The 23,472-nt window shown below is 34.3% G+C and overlaps 1 protein-coding gene across 6 annotated transcripts; it reads left to right on the top strand.

The window, feature by feature from the left end:
* The first annotated feature begins 274 nt into the window (after window positions 1–274).
* On the top strand, window positions 275–22,892 carry HEMG2 (Flavin containing amine oxidoreductase family). Of its 6 annotated transcripts, none has more exons than XR_016520284.1 (18): window positions 275–412; window positions 658–697; window positions 1,296–1,431; window positions 1,888–1,953; window positions 2,213–2,263; window positions 2,410–2,466; window positions 11,404–11,480; window positions 11,594–11,630; window positions 14,600–14,665; window positions 15,673–15,713; window positions 19,445–19,577; window positions 19,676–19,884; window positions 21,119–21,193; window positions 21,473–21,596; window positions 21,692–21,800; window positions 22,032–22,106; window positions 22,189–22,295; window positions 22,593–22,892. XR_016520284.1 is itself a non-coding variant. In XM_068616104.1 (18 exons), the coding sequence occupies exons 1-18, from the start codon at window positions 382–384 to the stop codon at window positions 22,703–22,705; spliced, it is 1,506 nt and encodes a 501-aa protein (XP_068472205.1). In that variant the 5' UTR covers window positions 275–381; the 3' UTR covers window positions 22,706–22,892. The 6 variants fall into 6 exon arrangements, 5 of the variants coding, with proteins under 5 accessions (XP_068472205.1, XP_068472207.1, XP_068472206.1 ...); XM_068616104.1 differs by having other exon boundaries at window positions 19,717–19,884; XM_068616106.1 differs by having other exon boundaries at window positions 2,361–2,466; window positions 19,717–19,884.
* Window positions 22,893–23,472: the final 580 nt, after the last annotated feature.

Raw genomic sequence — 23,472 nt, 5'->3', positions numbered from 1 at the left:
GAAAATTAAGGAGTCATCTAAAACACAAGTGATTAGATATAATTTATGAATGTAACAACTTTCTAAAAAAAAATTCTTACAATAATTTTATGTGTTCAAAAGTTTGAAAAATAATGTCTTTAATAAAAAAAATTGTAATTAGAACTCATTGCAAAACTATACTAAATGGTTAAAAAAATGTTCAAAATATAACTTTCAAACATATTTTTACCCCATTACAATATTTATTATTATCATTATTATTATTTATTAGTAATAATAATAGTAAAAAAGTAGGAAAAGAAAAAAAATGAAACAAAGAGATGAAATGCTTTTGAGGATATTTTCTCAGCTCTCACAATCTCACACCCACCAAACTCCGCCCGCAGCCTGAAAGAGATTATGAGTTCCTCTGCAACAGACGATAACCCAAGTAAGCTATCTTGTTTCTCTAATTTATCTCCGTTTTTGTTATAATCATAATTAACATTGCTTGAAATTTAAGTTTAAATATTTGTCTATGGTTTCGTATTCAGTTGAGCTGCGTGTCAATTCTTAAACCAGGCAAAAATCAGAAAATGTGTACTAATTTCAGTGTAAAATTCATGTTTTCAAAGATTTGTGTTTAACGTTCCTTAAATTTTTCAAAACCTTGACTTGGTACTGTTGAGTCTGCAGGATCCGTAAAAAGAGTTGCTGTTATTGGTGCTGGGGTAAGGTGAGGTCGCTTCCTGATGTTATCAAATCAGTTCTTCCTACGTATTTTTCAGAAATGCCAATGATATATTTTTTTATGTGCTGCTTGTTATTCACCTTAAAATAAAGAGTGTGTTGAAGAGACTATGTTCAAAAGTGTATTTAAAAGTGTGTTGCTAGAATTTGTCATTGTTTGTAATTTTTTCTCTACATATTATCTGGTTGCTGCCGAATGCTGATGCTTGAATTTATTTATTTATTTTAATTTTTAGTCTTATTGGAAGTTTGGATTGTTATTGTTGGCTTGGCTGGATTTAAACTTACCTTGCCTTTCATGTGCTGGGAAGGTTTTGAATTCCACCAACAATGGTTTTAGGTTGAATTGAAGCGTGTGTAAGAAAATGGATTTTAATGGAATAATGAAATGATATTATTTCGGGTTGTTTCATTGTTGCTATATGGCTGAAATATGACGATTGATTGCATTTTGGTCTTTTGTATGTGACGACGGCATGAGGTGCCTGCATCCTCCATGATAATTTTTTCAATCATTGGTGTATCTGACATTTTAAATATTCATGACGATTAAGTCTAGCTAACTTTTGTATGGTGGTATCAAGTGGGCTTGCTGCCGCTTACAAACTGAAATCACATGGTCTGGATGTCACTGTATTTGAAGCTGAAGGAAGAGCTGGAGGGAGGTTGAGAAGTGTTTCTCGGGATGGTCTAATTTGGGATGAGGGAGCTAATACAATGGTAAGTTTATCATCGATTATTCATGTGCTTTTTTAAAGAGATCTTCACATTAGAGGAGGAGGATTTGTAATTTAGTCCAGGGAAAATTTCTACTCACCCCTTCTGGTGTTTTTTCTATTTTCAACGTTGTTACAAGAATATCATTTTGTTACACAACCTACCTGAGGTTTGGTTAGAGTGAAATATAAATTCTGTAAGTTTTGACATCCTAAAAGTGAGTTGCAAGTTACTCATCCATATGTTTTTAAGGCACTTGATTGCTTCTTACATCAACTTTGAGAAGTTAAGACTAACCAAATTTAACGTTTTCAATATAACAAACTTTTGCGTGTTCTGTTACAAATAAACTTCATATATAAAAGTTGAAAATGACTTAAATATCATGGGCTTATTTGTAAATTTTCCTTTATTCAATATTCTTATTATTGATGTTAGAGTTTTGTTCATCTAGTGCAGACTGAAAGTGAAACTGAGGTTAAAGGTCTGATTGATGCTCTTGGACTTCAAGAAAAGCAGCAATTTGTAAGGATTTTCAGCTTAGAAAACGGAATGTCTAAGAATATCTTTTCCTGATTTTGTAAAGCAACTTTCTTTCATTTGTCTTCCACTGTTGACCACTTTATAATATTTTTTAGCTGCCAGAGCTTTAGTTTATTGAAATGTAATCTCCATTTTATTGTTTTACTTGGAAGTTTAAGAGTATTGGTGATAGGTCTATTCACAGTTTCAATATTTGTTATAGTTGTGATTAAGATTGAGATTTGATTTACTGTTGTTACAGCCAATATCCCAGCATAAGCGCTATATTGTGAAAAATGGGGCACCGGTGCTGGTATATATTTGAACTTTTGTCTTTTTCTAAAATGTTGATTTTTGTTTTTCTACTTCAAATTATTTGAACTTTTTAAATGGGTTTTCATGTTTTGCAGCTCTATTTGTCTCATAATAAATATAGAATGTGGTAACTTTTTATATCAGGTCCCCACAAATCCTGCAGCACTACTGAAGAGTAAACTACTTTCTGCACAATCAAAGGTTTCTTTCTCTCATGACCAAGGATATTTTAGCTTCTTGAGATTTCAAATATTTTCATTATCAATGAATGCTTTTCTATTTCATTAATGATACTTACAACTTCTCACCCTCACAATAATGGATTTATGCTATTAGAGATATGAGTTAATTATGCCAAAGATATGATTTGATTCCATTAAATATGATTTGATAGGAAATATCTTACCAAGTATTTTCTATTATTAGATATTGTTTTCATTCCTTATTGTTGTATCCCTTCTTCATTATAAATAGAATAAGAATACTGGTGTACCCAACACATGAAATTCATTATATTCCTTCTCGGTTTATCTCTTCTCGACACATGAAATTCATTATATTCCTTCTCGGTTTCTCCCTTCTCAATATCCTTTGTGACTTGTTTTGTTACTAATTCTTTTATGATATCAGAGCCTAATGAGAAGGAAACTCTCTTAGAGAGAAGATAAAAGCTGAATAGAGAGATATTTATTATATGTCATATTCAAAACAAAATATGAATGAAGCATTGTTAGGAACCAAGAAATATAAAGAGAAGAAAAGAAAGGTTTTTATTGAATAGAATGAAAAGAACAAGAAATAGGAGCTCTCTACTTCAAGGGCTTCCCCTTCACAAAGAGCTAATGCTCAATCTACACAAATCACACTTTTTTTCCCTACCCTCTCTCCTTCTTTCCTATTTGTATCTAACTAACACCTCAAGTAACTAAGTCATTATGTGTATCCTAACACTACACTCCTCCAAAAATCACCTTCTCCTCAATGTTGGAATAATGGAAGCTTGATCCTGTGGCTCATCTTCATCACGATCTTTATCTACCTTTCTTGAAAGCTTTGTGATACTGTCTATCATAGGGAGGGAATCCATTGGCTACTGCATTCAAATTCAGGTCTGAAGGCTTAGGTGGTGGTGGGGATGAGAGAGGTTTTGTATAAATGTCTCTGAGTAAGATGAAATTCCAAGATTCTAATGCCATTAATGTTCCAACCACCTTCATTATCAAATATAGATCCAACAATGGTTTTTTATGCATATTATGTAGTTAAAAGAAGTAGATGAAATATATTTCTGAGAAGTATTTACAAATGTGATTACAGTCTCAATTTATAGACCGTTTGCAACCTAATTAAGGAAAGAAATAATAGGTAATGAAAGTAAGAAATAATAGGTAATTAAAACTATACAAATCAAATCAAATCACTAAAATATATCAAATATGTCCTAATAAATAGAGAATGAAATCTGCACTTAATTATAGAATAATTATCTCCTAATTATGCAACACTCCCCCTCATGTTGATGAATGTAAATCTATCATTCCCAACTTGCAAGTAAGATCTTTGAACTGTTTTGTGGGAAGTCCCCTAGTAAACATATGTGCCAATTGGAGTCTTGAAGGGACGTACTCAGTGGCTATAAGACCATTATCCAACTTCTCCTTAATGAAATGTCAGTCTATCTCTACGTGCTTTGTTCGGTCATGTTGAACTAGATTGTGTGCACTACTGATGGCGGACTTATTATCACACACCAAACCCGTAGGAGCTTCATATTTTATTTTGAGATCATCGCGTATGATCTTCATCCATAATAATTCACAAACCCCTTGAGCCATGACTCTAAATTTTGCTTCTGCACTTGATCTTGCAACTACATTTTGTTTCTTGCTCCTCCATGTCACCAGATTTCTACCGAGGAATATGCAATGGCCTGTGGTGGATCTCTTATCAACAATTGATCTTGCATAGTCAGCATCAGTATATATTTTCATGGATAAGTTTTCCCTTTTTCTGAATAGCAATCCTTTCCCCGGAGAGGCTTTTAAGTATTGAATAATTCTATTTATTGCTTGCAAGTGTCTTTCTCGTGGATCATGCATGAGTTGGCTAACCACACTAACCGCATAAGCTATGTCTGGCCTAGTGTGTGATAGATAAATGAGTTTCCCACAAGTCTTTGATACTGTGTCTTCTCCACCTTTTGGTTTTCCTCATCATTCCCAATCCTATGATTTTGCTCTATTGGCACTTTAGTGGTCTTGCAACCTATTAAAGGAAAAGAAAGAATAGGGTAAATCCCTTGTGTATATTGAACACATAGGGTTATGTTTATATAGGAAAAGAAACATATGGGCATGAGATATCTAACAATATCTATAATATCTCATAATATCAAATAATATCTAATTATATCTAATAATATCTAATAATATCTAACACTCCCCCTCAATCTGGTGCATATAGATCATATGTACCCAGCTTGTTACAAATGTAATCAATCCTAGGCCCTCGTAAGGGTTTAGTAAAAATATCTGCTAATTGATTATTTGAATTAACAAACCCAGTCTTGATATCTCCCGATATAATCTTTTCTCGAATGAAATGACAATCAATCTCAATATGTTTTGTCCTTTCATGAAAAACTGGATTTGAGCTAATATGAAGAGCAGCCTGATTATCACATATAAGTGTCATTTGAGTAACCTCTCCAAATTGCAATTCTTTAAGTAACTGTTTAAGTCAAATAAGCTCACAAGTAGCCGAGGCCATAACTCTATATTCTGTTTCTGCACTAGATCTTGCCACAACACTTTGTTTCTTGCTCTTCCAAGAGATCAAGTTATCACCAATGGAGACACAATAACCAGAAGTTGATCTTCTATCAGATGGAGATCTTGCCCAATCAGCATCTGAATAACAAATGACTTTAGTATGGTTATTATGACCATATAACAAACCTTTTCCAGGAGAGCCTTTAATGTACTTCACTATACGAATTCCAATGATCTTTACATGGAGAATTAAGAAATTGACTCACACTGACTGCAAAGGAAATATCAGGACGAGTAACAGTGAGATAGTTCAATTTTCCAACTAATCTCCTGTACTTCTCAGGATCTGAAAGAGGCTCCCCCTGATTGGGTAGAAGCTTGACATTGGGATCCATGGGAGAATTTAGGGTATCCCCATAGGACTCAGCTAAATCAATTAAAGAATTTAGGGCAGACTGTACTGATCGACAGACTGAGTTGACTTTTTGGGATACAGATAAAGGTGCCTCCCCCTCCACATTCGTCTGCTTACGTCTTTCCTCATTCGTGTAAGATCTACTTCCTGCCTTCTGCGCCACCTTTTCTTTACCTGACCATTCCTCCATAGGCATTCTTTTTGTCGTACTCGGTTGATGTGTCTTGTCTACTTCCTCGGGCCCCTCCCCCTGCCGGAGCTCCCTACCAGCGTCGTCATCTCCGTCTTTGCTACTTTTCAACGAGAAGATAGATTCTTCTACCACCGAGTCTGAAGATGAGACACTTTCCATATAATCATCGAAATAACACTTGCACCGACAGCTACCCCCTCCCACGCACTCGCTTCCTCCACGATGCAAACTGTATAGGGTTGGCCATTAATCCGCATGTTCTTCGACAGACTAAGAAAGCCAGAGTTGAGCACTCGCAATTGTAGTCTGGCGAATTCAAGATTATCCCACGTCTCCGTAGCTTCATCGATAGAGACTAGGGTAGCCGCCTCACCAATCACTTTGGAGAAGCAATCCTTAGTCCAAAGGGAGAGCGGTAACCCAAAACATCTAGCCCAAATAATTTTATGTTCGGCAGTAATGGATTCAGACCAGGGTGCAATAGTCTCAAAGAGCCTATCAAACCAAGCTTTGTTCTGATTAAGAATATCATGCATCCGCTCTCCACCCTTAGGTGTAAGTAGTGCCATACTATCACCCATAAACCTCACTGTAACCATATTCAGCCCCTCCTTAATGAACTCTTCACACAGTCGGGTGTGGTTATAATTCGGTTTCATATGGCCGATCATGCTAATGGCCATCCACGGTAAAACTTGGTGCTTGGTTTCAACATTCTTTCCTTTCCACTTCTCTTGTGAGTAACCACGCACTGCATCCGCATAAGTATGCTTCTTTTCACTCGACATCACAACCGCCTTTCCTTTCTTTTCCTTCCACACTTCTTTCATCTTGTACTTTGTTGGTTCATGTCTATACGGTTTCCAAGCCTCTCTTGGTTGGCCTCTAAGATCAGCTCTTCTATACCTCGGAACATTAACATGAAGTTTCCTATGTCCAATGTAGATATTGTCCAGCTCCTTTTCCAACCTTCCTGCATTTGATACTTCGAAGAAACGCACAAAACCGAACCTCCTTCCCCACCTGTTTAGCCGACGGGAAATGAAAACTTCCTTCACCCTTGCCCACCTCTGGAAGATCTTAAGCATATCGGATTCCCCATACCTGTCGGGGATGTTTGAGAAGAAAAAAGAAACATAGTTGCTAGATGATTGTTTTCCCGCCCGTCCCTCGATCCTCCTCCTACGTTCCTCCCTCATTTTATCTCATCACCACCTGTAATAATCATATCATCTACATAGACCAAAAGTATAGTGAGTTTACCATTTTGAGAATGTTTTATAAAAAGAGTATGGTCACCTTGACTTTGTCGGTACCCCAAAGATACCATAGCTTGAGTAAACCTTCCAAACCAAGCACAAGGTGATTGTTTAAGACCATATAGGGCCTTCTTAAGTTTCCACACCTTATTCCCTTCATTAATAGCACCATAACTTGGTGGAATCTCCAAGTATACTTCTTCCTCCAAGCTTCCATGCAAGAAGGCATTTTTAACATTAAATTGATGCATCGCCCAACCAAAGCGTGCTTCCAAGGAGAGAATAATCCTGACTGTATTCATTTTTTTCACTGGAGCAAAAGTCTCCTCATAATCGATCCCATAGGTTTGAGTATACCCTTTTGCAACCAACTTTGCTTTATACCGATCCAGTGTGCCATCAAACTTATACTTAACTGTGTATATCCACCTACAACCCACTGCCTTCTTATCTTTTGGTCTCTATACAATCTCCCAAGTCTCATCCATTTCTAACACGTTCATTTCTTCATTCATGGCTCGAATCCAATTCTCATCTTTTAAGGCTTCATGATGTAGGGATTCTGATAGAATCAATAACTAAAAGAAAACTCTAATGCTGCATAGAAAGTTTTTCTGTAGACACAAATTTGGGTATAGGATATTTGGCACAAGATCTTTTTTCTTTTTTCAAGGAAATAGATAAATCATTTAGGCTTGGTTCAAAAGCAGTATTTAAGGTGTCCTTAAGAGTCTCACGGGTATGAGTTCTTACCTTTGGTTCGGACAATTGATGTTGTTGTTCGACCAGGACGAGTTCTTGTTTTCCAAAATATTTGTCCTCATTATTCTTCTCTGGTAACGATGTTGGTGCAGGGTATTTGCCATCCTCTCTAAGAATGAAATCCTACAACAAAGGAAAAGGAGACAACTCAAGAACTCAACTTCTTGAATACTTTCCCCCTGAAGCTGAGAATTAGGAAAGAAAGACTATGTTTCATGAGAGGTGACATCCTTGGAAACATAAAATTTACGACTTTGAGGGTGATAACATTGTACCCCTTTTTGTTGGGGGCATAACCGATGAAGGCACATTTGATGGTGCGAGGATCTAACTTACCCTGATAAGGACTATGAACATGGACAAAAGCGGGACAACCAAAGACATGATTCTGAGTACAAGTCAAAATGGGAATGAAGGATAGAATGTGGTCGTAAGCTGAATAGGAGTAACATCCTCTAGAACCCAAGAGGGTAATCTATTAATCAAATAAGTGACACTCAGGACTGCTTCCCCTAGTTAGATCTAGGAACAGACATTTGGAAAAAAGTAAAGCTCTAGTAACATCAAGTAGATGACGGTTCTTCCTTTCAGCAACCCTATTTTGTTGAGGAGTGTCCACTCAAGTTAATTCATGAATAACTCCAGTTTCCTGAAGGAACTTGGAAAGGTTTTGGTTCACATATTATCTTCCATTATCACAACACAATCTCTTAATTGGACTTGCAAATTGTGTTTGAACCATTTTGTAAAAATTTACAAACAAGTGAAAAACTTCAGACTTATCTTTCATGAGTAATATCCAGGTAACCCGAGTATAATCATCAATAAATGAAACAAACCATTTTGCACTCAAGATATTAGGAATAAGTGAAGGTCCCCATACATCTAAATGAATAAGATCAAAAGGTTTAGAACTTTTATTACCATTGGGAAAAAAAGTTGTCCAATGGTGTTTAGCAAACTGACAAACATCACAATGAAAAGACTCAACAAACACTTTTGTAAATAAAACAAGAATAAAGACTTTAGGGTACTAAATGGATGATGACCAAGACCAAGACACTTTTTATTTTCTTCATGCTATAAATAATATAACCCGCCTTGATCCTTAGCAATTCCAATATTCTTTCCCGTGACAAGATCCTGAAAAAAACAATGGGAATGAAAAAATACCACTACACAATTTAAATCTTGGGTAACCTTTTGAATTATTGGATAGTTTGGGAACATGAAACACATTTTTTAAAGGAAAGGAAGGTTGAAGGGGGATGTTACCACGACCAGTAACGGGGGTATTGGAACCATTAGCAACAGTAATATATTAGTTACCAAATAAAGCAGTATAAGATGAAAAATAAGAGGAATGAGGTGTCATATGATCAGTAGCACCAGAGTCTGTAATCTAGATATTTTCAGTACTAGAAACATTAAAGTATAAGAAACTAGAACTCTTACCACTCATAGTTAAACCCTAAACTCATAGTCTATAATCACATTTGTAAATACATTCAGAAATACATTCAATCCTCTTCTTTCAACCAAAGTTCACTTCTTAATATGGTATCAGATCAGAGTCATTTAGAGTCTGTCCTAGGGAGAGTTTGTTGGGTTTATTAGGCCTATCACTATCGGACCACCCATAAAGATAGAGTCTCACGCACGAGTTGGCAGCCTCGGCGTGAGGGGCTGTGTTGGAGATCCCACATTGACTATAGATAAAGACATTTCATAGTATATAAGTGGGGTGCAAACCTCACCTTATAAGTCGGTTTTATAAGGTTGAGTTAGACTTAACGTCCACTTCTTAATAGATACATTTGCTCTAGCTTGAGGTTGTTAGAAATACGGGTTTATTTTGTTAGAGATATGATTTGATTACATTAAATAGGGACATAAGATATGATTTGGCCGGGAAATATCTTACCAAATATTTTCCATAGTTAGATATTGATTTTGTTCCTTATTGTTGTATTTGTTCTTCAATATAAATGAAAATACTCATTGTTTGTACCCAACATATTAAATTCATTATATTCCTTCGTGCTTTCTCTCTTCTCAACATGGTAACCATAGGGGTGTTATCCTCCTTGACCTATTTTGTCACTAATTCTTTCAACGTGTTTTTAAAATCGAAGTATATTTTCAAAGTATTAAATTCCAAATATTCCATGATGTATGAAATGACGTATGGAGTCCTGTGATTGTGTTTTTGACATTATTAGCATACAATGTCAATGGCCCAATCTCATTGCTTTGGAAATAACAATTAGCTGAGAACTATGACTAGTTTTGCCTCAGCATATGGATATAGGTTTTTTTTTCTACTTCCGGTTCCCTTTTGTATTAGTGGGATATGTGAACGGCCCAATCTCCAATCTCTTACTAATTAAAATGGGATATTATGAGATTTCTTATCCCATTGCGGTGAATCATTTTCTGTTGACACCTATTTGTTGTGGGGAAAAAAAGGCTTACGAGGTTGTTGCCTAGTCCTTTTTTTTTTTTTGCAAGAGTTAACTTGTACAAGTTATTTCTAAAATACTGAACAATTAGTCCTTTTAGGAACTTCCAACCTTGCAGTTTTGCGTATCCTATTAAATTTTTAAGAGGTTGCTCACTCTGATTTGTGAAAATTTGTATGAACTTTTTATTCTTGTCAAGGTTTCTCTACTAGTTTTTATACCGAGAATATCAAACATCGGAGTTACTTGAATGATTTGTATGTTAAAATTGTACTAGTTCTAGTTGTACTATATGTATGCTAAAAATTACTCGTCCTTGAAATAGATCTATGCTAAGAATGTTGTGTTTCCTTTGAAATTCAAATTCCTTGGGCTTGATAGTGTGCTTAATGCTCAATGGTAATGAACGACCATTAATTTCCCATAGTACATGAATAAGGCTAGAAGGTGTTTTCATGTATTTGAACCCTATGTAACCAACCATAGGACTCAATGGTCGTAAAGCTGAGACTATGGTGAATTGTTCCATCTTAATGTAGAAATAAGTTATAACAATGATTTATTGGTCTAGATAACCTCACACGAGGAATCAACTTGGTTCGGACATAAAGTATAGAAAGTCTAAATAAACATAGCATTTATAAATAACAATAACAATAGAAGTTCACAAAGTTCTTTCAATCCCAACATTTGTGCTATATTATCAATCCTTTACTCAATTGTTTTGTCAAAGCTTCATCTCTCAAACTAAATATTATAGTAGTCTTCTTGTATTCTTTATTATCAAAATAAAGAGTCATGGACTCTCTACAGCTCACTCTGATTTGTGAAAATTTGTATGAACTTTTTATTCTTGTCAAGGTTTCTCTACTAGTTTTTATATTGAGAATATCTAACATCAGAATTACTTGAACGATTTGTATGTTAAAAATGTACTAGTTCTAGTTGTACTATATGTATGCTAAAAATTACTTGTCCTTGAAATAGATCTTCTACTAAGAATATCAAACATGGGAATCTGGCATTAGATGTACCCAATGAAGTTGATGGCCAAACTCTGAAACTAAATAAAAAATGTCTTGGAAATAATTTAGATTAATTCAATCATAAGGGAAAATGAGAGATAGTTTTTTCATGCTGTTTTTTCCTTATCTTTTTCCTTTTTTCTGGTATTGTTAGTGGTATTCATTACCCCTTAGAAATGTATCTAACTAAACCTACTCATTCATCCAGCTTCAAGAGGATAACTTGTCCACTTAACTTTCCAAATTTGCAGATCCAGGTCATTTTTGAACCATTTTTGTGGAAAAGAAGTGCCCCCTCTAATGTGTGCGATGAAAATTCTGAGGAAAGGTTCAATAAACCTCAATTGATGACATCCAAGTTCAACAAAACCTTACTATGTTATATTTTATGATATCATAGAAGTAATATCTTTAGCTTTTGTTCTGCTTTCTTTCTTGCAGTGTTAGAAGGTTCTTTCAACGTCATTTTGGGAAAGAGGTATAAGCCACACCACAATAGCCGTCACTCATTGGTTGTTTTTCTGCTTGTGACCAACATGATATATACTTGCAATGTACAGTTCATACATCTTCGAGCACAATATTTTTGTTAAACTACAACTTGAAAGAGATTAAATGAATAAGATAAGATTTTATTGAATTAATTTTTGAAATAGGACTTCAACCTTTATATATACGGAACTCCAACCCTAAAGTAATAATTACAAAGAGATCTGTAGAATCTTCTAATAGCACACTTGTAATTAATTACAATATCCCACTGTAAAATATCAACTGTATTTTCTCTTGAATCAATACTCCTCCTGAAGCTAGTGAATGAACATCTCTCATTCCCAGCTTGTGAGATCATGTAATAGTTTAGTGGGAAGAGCTTTTGTAATTAGATTTGCTAACTGAAACTCAGATGGGACATAAGAAGTAATAAGGCCACTACCTAGCTTTTCTTCAATAAAGTGTCGATCTATTTATGCTTGGTCCTATCATGCTGAACTGAATTGTGTTCAATGCTAATAGCTGGTTTATTATCAAAATAAAGAGCCATAGACTCTCTACATATCACTTTAAGATTGTTCAAAATAATTCTCAGCCATAACAATTCACACACCCCATCTACCATAGCTTGGAATTCGGCCTTTGCAGTAGATCTTGCAACAACATTTTCTTTTTTACTTCTTCAAGTCACCAAATTTCCACCCAAGAACATGCAATATTCTGAGGTAGGTCTCCTATCTATGACAGGCCCTACATAACCTTATACTTCCATTTTTAAATTTTCATTTGTCTTGAACAATAATACCCTTACTGGACTTGTCTTTTGTTCACTGCCTGTATATGTTTCTCTCTTGGATCATGCATGAACTAACTAACTACACTTACAACATAAGCTATGTCAGGTTTGGTGTGGTCTAACTAAATGAGTTTCCCCACAAGTTTTTGAAATTGGCCCTTATTCACAGTATGACTAGCTTCATCACTTTCAATTCTATGGTTTTGTTCCTTAAAAGCTCCAGTGGTCTTGCAATCAATCTTACCCATTTCTTTGAGAAGATCAAGAACATACTTCCTTACGGAGATAAAAATGCCTTTTTTTCGAGTAGGTTACCTCTATCCCAAGGAAGTACTTAATTGTCTTAGATTCTTCATCTCAAACTCAGCAACAAGTTTTTCTTTCAAAATTTGCTTTTCATGTTCATCATCTCCTACAATAATCATGCCATCAACATAGACTAAGAGTAGAGTAAGTTCACCTTCTAGGAAATGCTTGATGAACAGTGTATGGTTATCTTGACTTTGTAGTTACCCCATAGAGATCAAATCCTGAGTGGATGTATCAATCCAAGCACGGGGCAAAAGCTTGAGTCTGTATGTACAATACTTTCTTCAACCTGCACACTTTTTTCCCTTCTTCAATAGACCTAAAACCTGGAGGAATCTCCATGTAGACTTCTTCCTCTAGATGTCCATGCAAGAAAATATTTTTCACATCAAGATGTTGCAATTCCCAACCAAAATAAGTTGCAAATGAGAGAATGATTCTAATAGTATATCTTCACCATTGGAGCGAATGTCTCCTCATAATCAATACCACAAGTCTTAGTATACCTTTTAGCAACTAATCTTGTTTTGTAATCATCCAATGTGCCATCAAATTTATACTTTACATTAAAAACCAACCTGCATCCTATTGCCTTTTTACCTTATATTAACAATCTCCCATGCCTAGTTCTTTTCTAAGGCACTCATCTCTTCAGTCATAACTTGAACCCAATTCTTATCCTTCAATGTTTCTGGAACTGAAAGGGACTCTAACTCCATCAGTGGTAGAGAGGAAACTTTGGTGCTGCATAAAACGGTGTTTAGTGGACACAAAATGAGAAATAGAATACTTGGAACAAGATTGAGTTCCTTTTCTCAAAGCAATAGGCAAGTCAAAAAGGTCAGGTTCACAATTATTTATTCAAGGAATTTTCAAAGATTCAAGGTTGTTAGAAGAATGAACACTTACCCCTAGCTTAGATGATTGGAGTTGTTATTGGATCAGGTTGTGTTGGTTTTGTCTCCTCTGATATTGTATACGGGGTGACTAATTTTTGGAGTTGAACTTGACTTGGGAACAAAGTTTCCCTTCTGAAGGGTAGCTTTAGAGACATCCATTTGGGAGGTGCTAGGAGAAGTATCTGGAGTACCGGGAATAGTGTCAGCAGGAGACGGTTCATGTATGAAAGGGACAAAAGGATGTATGAAAGGGACAAAAGGTGACTCGAGATTAAACGACTTAGCTCCAATAAAACTCTTTGGATGACAATGAAAATGGTGATGATAGAGAAGGTGGTCGTGAAACCAAGTAGGATGCACTTTAGGCAACCCCAATAATAGAAGGAAATGGGTGCACTTCAGGCAGCCAGTCTAGGGAATCATAGCTAAGACAACAATGAAGAAATGCGGAAGAAATGTGGAAGCACAACCCCAAGATCGAAAACTGTGATACCAAATTGAAAAAGATTAAATTGAATTGGAGAAGATTTTATTAAATTAATTTTTGAAAGATTACAACAACCTCTATATCCTTAAAAGGGAAAGATTATAAAGAGATCTCTAGAATATTCTAATAGCTTCTAAGAACACATTTGTAATTAATTACAATATCCCATTCTAGCTTATCAACTATATTTTCTCGTGAATCATCACTACACTCACAATTTTTTAATTTGTTCAATTTGGTCCCTCTGTTATCAAAATGTTCATTGAGGTCTTCTAGTCACCCAAATATATGTAATATAGTCCTTTCTGCCTATTTTGTCCACCCATTATTGTCGTATGAGACAAGGCTAATGTTGTTGGTAAGAAAATTAGACAAAAAGAGATACATTGAATTGGAGGATCACATTAAACATCTGAACACTAGCTCAAGTGTTGTATGCCTTATTCTAACAAAACTATTTGAAGGTTGTGGACTATCTGGTTGATCCTTTTGTTGGAGGCACTAGTGCAACGGATCCTGAATCACTTTCGGTGAGCTATTTCTCATAAATGAATTTATTTTTACATTATTTCATATTTCATGCCTTCAAGTTTGAATTTTGGTACGAATACAAAAATTCAGTTTTGATTTTAATTAGATTGCATAATCATATTGGACAGTTAACTTTGCTTTTCGAAATCGTAGTAACTTCTCTATTGACCTTTTGCTTTTCTATTATCTGGGATAGTAAAATTAATAGTTCATGACATGTTAGTTTTTTCCTGACTACAAAAACTGCAATAGTAGGTATGGTACAATTTGTACAAAAACTGCTCTAACGAATTGTGTTGTGTTTTATAGACAATTTATTTTTAAAGAATGATTATGATAAGAACCTTGGGAGAATCACAACACAAAAGGTAGTTATTGTAGTTACAAAGTCGAAGACCTTATAAGCCCTAAATTAGAATCCCCTCTCCCTATGCATTACCTCTTTGACTAGCCTCCTTTTCTATTACAAAAAACTGTGAATATAACTAAGAAACTACAGACGTGAAAGAACAGTAAATAACCTAGCTCTCCAAGGCCAACCATCTTCAATCCTATACCAAGTTCTTCTTTAACATTCCTCATCTTCCCTTATATTTTACCCTGTTCCCTTTATTCTATCCAATGCTTTCCTACTACCCACTTGCCACTTCTATTGAGTGGTTTTAGCCCAACTCCCCTTTCTGTGTGCTATTCAAATCATGCTTGATGTATTGGGTTTAACACATGACATGTTAAGAGGATATAGGGAATATAGGCTGCTCTAACAAAGAGAGAGAAAGAGAAATCATATTGTTGGTCTTAGTGGCAATCAAACACATGAACTATACGGTAGCATGTGCTGTTGGTATTAGGGGCAAAGGTCCTAGTTATACCAAAATTTTAGATTGTTTTTATCTTGCTAATTTTAACTAGTTTTGATTTGAAGTGAGGTACATTCCCTCTGAACAAATACTTTAACTTGTCCTAACTTGTCTCTAAATTACCTGTTTTAATCTATTTCCAACAGATGCCTCATTTTTTCCCAGAGTTGTGGAATTTGGAGAAAAGGTATTGCTGTAACTTTCTTTTAGCACTCTTAGTTTATTTTGGCTGATGCTTTCTGTTATAACTGTTTTAAATAGCATATTATTAGGATAAAAATATTCACAATATTTTTATACTAATTAGAAAAAAATATCTTCAAAATCTTTTTATTCATTTCAACATATTTCTATTCCTTGTTTTAAAGGATTTGATTGTTACAAATGGAAATGATGAGAATGTAATTGGTGTGACTGTTAGTTCTTTATATCCTTACATAATTAAAGTATAATTATTGAAATAAAGAACATATCCTATATAGTCAAGAATATCTAGACTATATATGTATTATTGGGAACATTTTTATTTATTTTCATATTATATCTTTATTATTACAGGATATCAAATCTCCTTTATTTATTGTATTAATTATTTTTTTTTGCAATAAAAATATAGCGTCCATGCTCTCTGAAAAACACGCTATTTTAGTTCAATGTCTCTTTCTTTCCTATAGTTTCATACAATATTAAAGTCTTTTTCAATACTCTGTTGCCCTAGTAGACACATTGTCTTTGGAGCATATGTTTTTTTGCGAACCTTTCTCCGAAGTTTGCATTCATTTTTCCAACACTGCTCCGAGAAGAGGTTTCAGGTGGCCACATTTTCTCCCGCTCTCCTTAAGTTGTTTTATTATTACTATTTTTGTCCAAATTTAAAGAAAAAAAATGTTTTTCAACATCACATGAAGCCCCCATAATAGATTCTCCCACATTTTCTCACCATAATTTTAGTATTGAGAAGATGGAGTGGTCTAAGTATTCCACCTGGGTTCCTGAAATTGGGTTACGGTGAAGTGGGTTGCGTTACAAATCCCATCTCAACAATTTTTGAATTTGTTCCTATAGAATGTGAATAATAGATAAAGATTGATGCTTAATTATGTAGTGTTATTAAATCCATCATTCTCACTATTTTCTGTTGCCAATTCGTTCACCCAATATTTATCGTGCATCTACTGTGTGACATGCTAATCCACTAGTAACGGCTTCAATGGCACACTAGTAGTTCATCTTCCTGTCTCTCTCAATTTCCTTTCCTTGATCCTTGGGTCATTGACTCTACTGTAACTGATCATATATTTGATAATCATTCTCTTTTCTTCTCCTTCATTACTGCCACCAATTTGGTTTTTGTAACTACTATCAATGGTTCACAAACATATGTTTACAACAGTGGTACTATCCAACTCCTTTCATCCATATTGTTGACTCTGTTCTTTATGTTCCTAACCGCCTTTTAATTTACTGTCTATCACCTGATTGACCTAATTCCATGATATTATCCTCACTTTCACTTGAAATAATGTTACCTTGAATGATCAAATATCAGGTCCAATGACTGATGTTAAGATGTAAATTAAATGGCCTTTACTATCTCTCTATATCACCATTGGTATGTGCATTGACTATCTCTCTAATGACGATTTATGCACAAATAGGACATTTTGGGCTGACAAAATTGATGGTGTTAAGTTTAAAACATTTGTCTAATTTGGATAGTGAGTCATGTTAGTTAGGAGAACATATTCATCATTATTTTCCTGATACTCTCAAACCATGATGCACAAATACAGTACAAGTATCGGATACAAAACTTATCTGATATGGTGATTCGTCTCATCTTAAAAAATATAGGATACGAAATGTTCAAATATGTTTAAATCATGCATTTCTATAATTCACAATAAAATAAATGTTATTGTAATTTTGTTTAAGAAACCATGTTAAAATTGAAAATCATTATTAGGTATTACCCTAGTCAAACTTATGAAACACAAATGTATATACAAATTATAGTTTAATACAAACAAGTGGTGAAAGTGAGAGTTGCTTCTATCAACATTTGTTATCACAACACTTGTTCTTTAATTAAGTGGTTCTCAAATATCAATTCCTAAAACTGATTTCATGGAATAAATCACAAAGATTATATATTTTATGTATGTTTAATGTTTGTTAATATATAAAAATAGAAATGATGACAATTATATATACTAGTACAATGTCTTTTATTGGATTAAGGTTTAACCTAAAGGACAATGAGAATTCGTAATACAAGACTATTAGTTGCACCAAAAAGCTACAATTTTAACTTACAAGCACTAAGCACTCTTTTATCTTTAATTAATGACACTCTACGAATACGTATTTTAAACATAGTGTTGGAGATCCCACATTGACTAGAGATTAGAGCCTTTCATTGTATATAAGTGGGTGCAAACCTCATCCCATTGAGCCGGTTTTATGGGGTTGAGTTAGGCTTAAAGTCCACTGCCCCATAAAACCGGCTCATAGGGTTGAGGTTTGCACCCACTTATATACAATGAAAGGCTCTAATCTCTAGTCGATGTGGGATCTCCAACACACCCCCCTCACGCCGAGACTGCCAACTCGTGCGTGGGACTATATATTATGGGTGGTTCGATAGCAGGTGGCACGATAGGCCCAACACAAATACTCGCTAGGATAGGCTCGAAATGGCTCTGATACCATATTACGAAGTGGACTTTAAGCTTAACTCAACCCCATAAAACCGGCTCATAGGGTTGAGGTTTGCACCCACTTATATACAATGAAAGGCTCTAATCTCTAGTCGATGTGGGATCTCCAACACATAGCCATATCGGATACGTCTTTGACACGAATACATTGGCCTGATGAATGTATCAGTGCATCACTTGTCTTAATAAATAAGTTTTGTGTCCTTTTTATTTAGTTCACTATGAAGATATTTGGGTCCTTTTTGCAGTGCTACTCTTTCTGACCACTATCTGATTTTAAATATTTTGTTACCTTTATTAATGATTATTCTAGATGTCTCTAGATTTGATTAATGAATAATCAGAAGTGTTTTTTATATTTCCAAATTCTTTTTATGAAATAAAAACACAATATATTATATCCATATGTGCTTCTCATAGTAACAATACTCCTGGATATCTGTCTCATCTATTCCTGTTGTTCATGGCATCCAATAATATCCTTCAAATTTCGTACCCTCGTACTTCCCAACAAAATGGAGTTGTGGAACACAAAAACAAATGTCTTATGGAAACTACTCAAACACTTCTTAACAATCATCTTCCTCATTATTTTGGGGGAATGTTGTCCGTACAACATTTTTTCTCTTTAAGGATGTCATCATCTTACCTTATTGATTGGGTACTCTAGTTTATCCTTTTTTCTCATTCCCCTATATATAGTCTTTCTCTAAGCCTAATTCAACCTCCAACTTATAAAATGAGGTTTGCACCCACTTATATACTATGAAATGTCTTTATCTCTAGTCGATCTGGGATCTTCAACACACCCCCCTCACGTTGAGAACTGAACATTTCAAGTGTGAGACTGTATATTTGTGGGTGGTCTGATAGGGACCTGATAGTCAGTGACAGGATAGACCCAATAAACCTTGCTTGATAGACTTTGATTCCATCTTAAGAAATGGATTTTAAGATGAATTCAATCTCATAAAATCGGCTTATAGGGTGAGTTTTGCACCCACTTAAATATTATAATTTACTCATGTCACTAGTTATTTAAGATTTCCAACATTGTTCAACCGTCACCCTTTAATCAATTGAGCATTCTGCTTTTTTCAAGTAAATTTTGGGTGTAGGAGTTGTGAGGTAGTTTCCTTAGAGATGTAAGGTATAATTTTTTTTATAGTTGTTCATGGTGGATATTCTATATTTTCAGGTTTGGTTCCGTTATTGCTGGGGCATTGCAATCTAAGTTATTTTCCAAAAGGGAAAAAACTGGAGAAAATAAGACTGCACTGAAAAAAAACAAACACAAGCGTGGTTCATTTTCTTTCCAGGGTGGGATGCAGGTACTGTATTGTTGTGCAACTATATCTCGTCTGAGAAAACCTTGTCCTGTGCTTGATCAGATACATTGACCATATGAATATTGTATGAATCTCCTTAGGCGATTATCTTTCATCTCAATTATAATGTTATCCAGCACAGACACTAACAGATACACTGTGCAAAGAGCTCGGGAAAGAGAACCTCAAATTAAATTCAAAGGTTTTGACATTAGCTTATGGTCATGATGAAAGTTCCTCATCACAAAACTGGTCTATTACTTGTGTTTCTAACCAAAGCACCCAAGATGTCGATGCAGTAATCGTTACGGTTAGTGTGGCTGTCTTCCATTCTTTCACTTGATCTTTAGATGTAGCCACTGAAAGTTTTGCATGAATAATATGTGAACATGAGTATATGACTAAAGTTGAACTAAAGTAAGGCAAATATTTGACAAATATGTGAGCTGGTGTTCATGTGAAGAAAAGTTTGAATTTCAAATAAAAAGTAGGATAAACTAAATAAAAGAACGTTTCGTAAGAAACAAGAAAAGGCATTATCATTGCAATTGCTATTCCTCTGTCGAGCGATAAAAAAAATGTCTTTTCTGTCTTCTTGCCAGATAGTCATGAAAAGGTTGAACCAAATAAACAACTTTGTTCAATATAATATATACAATTTTACAAGTTACTAAAAGTTATATCGCATAAATCTTTTGATACACCCTTGCATGGCAAATGTGCAATATGATCGAAATGAAGAGGTGTATAAACAATCAAGTCACTGAAAGTTTTTGAGGAACCTGAGAATGAGAGAGAGAAGAAAGCTAAACGTTGGAATCAAGAGGCCCATGACACACACAAGAATTGGCGAACTATAAGTTAGACCCAGGAATAAAAAGCTCCGAGCCATGGTTATCCTGCAAAACCCATCAATGTAAAATCAGGAATACAATACTACTGTAACCAACTTCGGCACTTGATATGTAACAAATAAATTAACTATGAGGCTTACTATTCGAAGGACATAAAAAATGCATAAAAGTTTAATTCAATTATTCAAGAACCCTCAAGAGAGAGAAAACCATCAAGTTCTTGTAATTATATTAAGTGTTACTGCTATATATCTGAATGCATCTTTGTTTGTGGCATACTAATTGCTGTAGACCAATGCTAATGTCACCTGGTATTTCACGTTGCTCAAAATTAATTATAAATATTATTTAAGGGAACTCTGAGTTAGAATATGTTACAATTGTGCTAGAATCTCTGTTGATGAAAGCGAGGTTGTAGATTTATTCTTACAAATCTGCTATTTGTAATCTACTAATTTGCATTGGTCTTTACTATTAAGAAGCATTATTTTATTAAAAGAAACATAAGTTGGGATGTTTTACAACATTTATTTTCCTTTTCTTAAAATGTGATATGATTCTTTTGTTGGGTTAGTTTCTGAAGTTTTATTTGGAAGCTTACACTTTTTCAGCGAAACACGTATCATGATGTTAGTTACTACTACTGATGACCTCAATTTCTGATGATTTTTTTGTGTGATAATAATATAGGCTCCTCTATGTAATGTCAAGGATATCAAGATAACAAAAAGGAGCATTCCCTTTCCACTTAATTTTCTTCCCGAGGTATTTACCGTTTCAATTTGACTTGGAGTTTGATTATTTACTTCAAAATTTATTTGTTTGCAAATATAAGGTCCCATGCTACGCCCTAACTGCACCATTAATCAGAATGTGAAAGGGGTTGTCAAACAAAGCTATAGCCATGTAAAATTAGCTTGTTTGTGAATGTGAAAGGTTATCATACTTATCTTTTGGGGACATCCAATAAATAAACCGAAGTAATTAGTTTTACATTCTATTAGTTATTGTTTTTAAGACAGCATCTCACAACCCCTGTTGCAGATAAGCTACGTGCCAATCTCAGTCATGATTACTACCTTCAAAAAGGAGAATGTAAAGAGACCATTGGAGGGTTTTGGAGTTCTTGTTCCTTCTAAAGAAAGACAAAATGGTTTAAAAACACTTGGTAATGTTTCCATGTGTCTATAGTTCAAAATATCTAAATTAGGTTATATTATAACTACTTTTTTTATGTAACTGCTAAGTTATCTTGCTCAACAGGTACACTTTTTTCCTCTATGATGTTTCCAGATCGTGCACCTGGTGATTCTTACCTCTATACTACTTTCGTTGGCGGAACCCAAAACAGGGAACTGGCTCAAGCTTCAACGTACTTTTACTGTAGTTGTAATCATATATTTTACAGAACTAGAACCATGAGTATATTTTGTCACTATCTTTGTCTCGTCACTCCTATTCTATAAATTATATAAACGTAGCAGTAGCAGTGACAATAGATATATTGGTATAATAATACATGTCAAAAGCCATATATAATCTCCTGTTGACTTGTCTTTTTTTTTTATATCTCTATCATTGTTAGTTTACTTGTTTACTGTAGTGATGAACTTCAGAAAATTGTTACTTCTGACCTGAGAAAGTTGCTGGGAGCAGAGGGGGAACCAACATTTGTTAAGTATGTCTTCAGTTTATTTTCATTACTTTTCTTTTATATTATTATTTTAACCTTGTAAGTTCTAAATTGTGCTCAATGACAGTCATTTTTACTGGAGCAAAGGCTTTCCTTTGTACGGACGTAACTATGGGTCAGTAGTTGAAGCAATTGATAAGATGGAAAAAGATCTGCCTGGAGTTTTCTTTGCTGGTAACTGATTCGGTCTTTTTCTTTTAAAATTCCACTTGAAGTCAGGTGTGCCATGTAGAGATAATATTATGCGGAATAGGTTAAGAAAATGCGTTAATTTGTAATGCCCATCTAATTAAGTGTATTAAATAAGTTTTGTCATATAAAATGGAAGTTATTCTGAAGAACTAGGCTATTTTCGTAAGTTCATGCAAACATTTACTCAAGATCTTGTGTCATAACATTGGGAAAATAAACTGCAATAAGCTCTTTCAAATGCACCCTAAATTCTTATGCTAATAATGATGAACTTCGTAGGTAATCACAAAGGAGGACTCTCGGTGGGAAAATCAATTGCCTCAGGTTGGCAAGCAGCTGATCTTGTAATAACCTACCTCAACTCTGCTTCAACAACAGTGCTTGACAAATGATATACAGTGGATGTGGGAGCTGGGAAGGTTATGCTTTCTATTTACCAAATTTGTTTATTTGACTTCTTATTTCAGCATTTGTAAACAATGTAATAATTAGTATTACTGTTGCACAATGCTACAGTCCCCATTTCATTTGGTAAAAGGAAGTTCATGAAACGTTTAAAATGCAGATATTATAGCAAAACCAATCTTTCTTCTGACATACAACTATAAAAACTGAACCTCCAAGTGATCATTCGTATATTATTTCTATTTAAGATGTAGTTAAAGCTTCTCTTACTCGAGATTATTTGGTTGTCTTCAATATTTGAAATTCTTGTTCTTCTGTGACAGAATAAGATGAAAAATATAATACATATATTTTAAGATATTTTGTAGCATATATATATATATATATATATATATATATATATATATATATATATATATATATACTTTCCTGATGTTTGGAAAAGTATTTGTATGTTAAAAAGTAACATTCTTTTATTGAATCGCTCAAGTAAATAGAAAATTTATTGTATATAGTTAATTGTTACATAGTATGTATGTTTGTTTCACTTTTATGCAAATTTATTCTTGAGAATATGAATCTAAGAAAAGATGGAGTATTCTAACTCTTGGCTTGAGGAAATGAAATCGTTTGGCTTGCTCATCTTCTGATTTTGTAAGAAGCTAAAAATGAGGAAATTGTTGTTTTCAACATTTTCAAAGAAAATAAAAACAACGACAAATAAAAATGCCCTGGTTTCTAATCATAATAATTA

This window comes from Phaseolus vulgaris, chromosome 1, assembly GCF_051622355.1.
Source record: "Phaseolus vulgaris cultivar YP4 chromosome 1, ASM5162235v1, whole genome shotgun sequence".
NCBI lineage: Eukaryota > Viridiplantae > Streptophyta > Magnoliopsida > Fabales > Fabaceae > Phaseolus > Phaseolus vulgaris.
This window is presented reverse-complemented; position numbering and strand designations above follow the sequence as displayed.

Excerpts from the sequence above, each read along its gene's own strand:
- HEMG2 (XM_068616104.1), top strand. The coding sequence starts at position 382 with ATGAGTTCCTCTGCAACAGACGATAACCCAA. Across the intron at positions 19,578-19,716 it reads CTTTCCAGGGTGGGATGCAG|ACACTAACAGATACACTGTG; the intron begins GTACTGTATTGT and ends TATCCAGCACAG. Across the intron at positions 21,801-22,031 it reads GAACTGGCTCAAGCTTCAAC|TGATGAACTTCAGAAAATTG; the intron begins GTACTTTTACTG and ends TGTTTACTGTAG.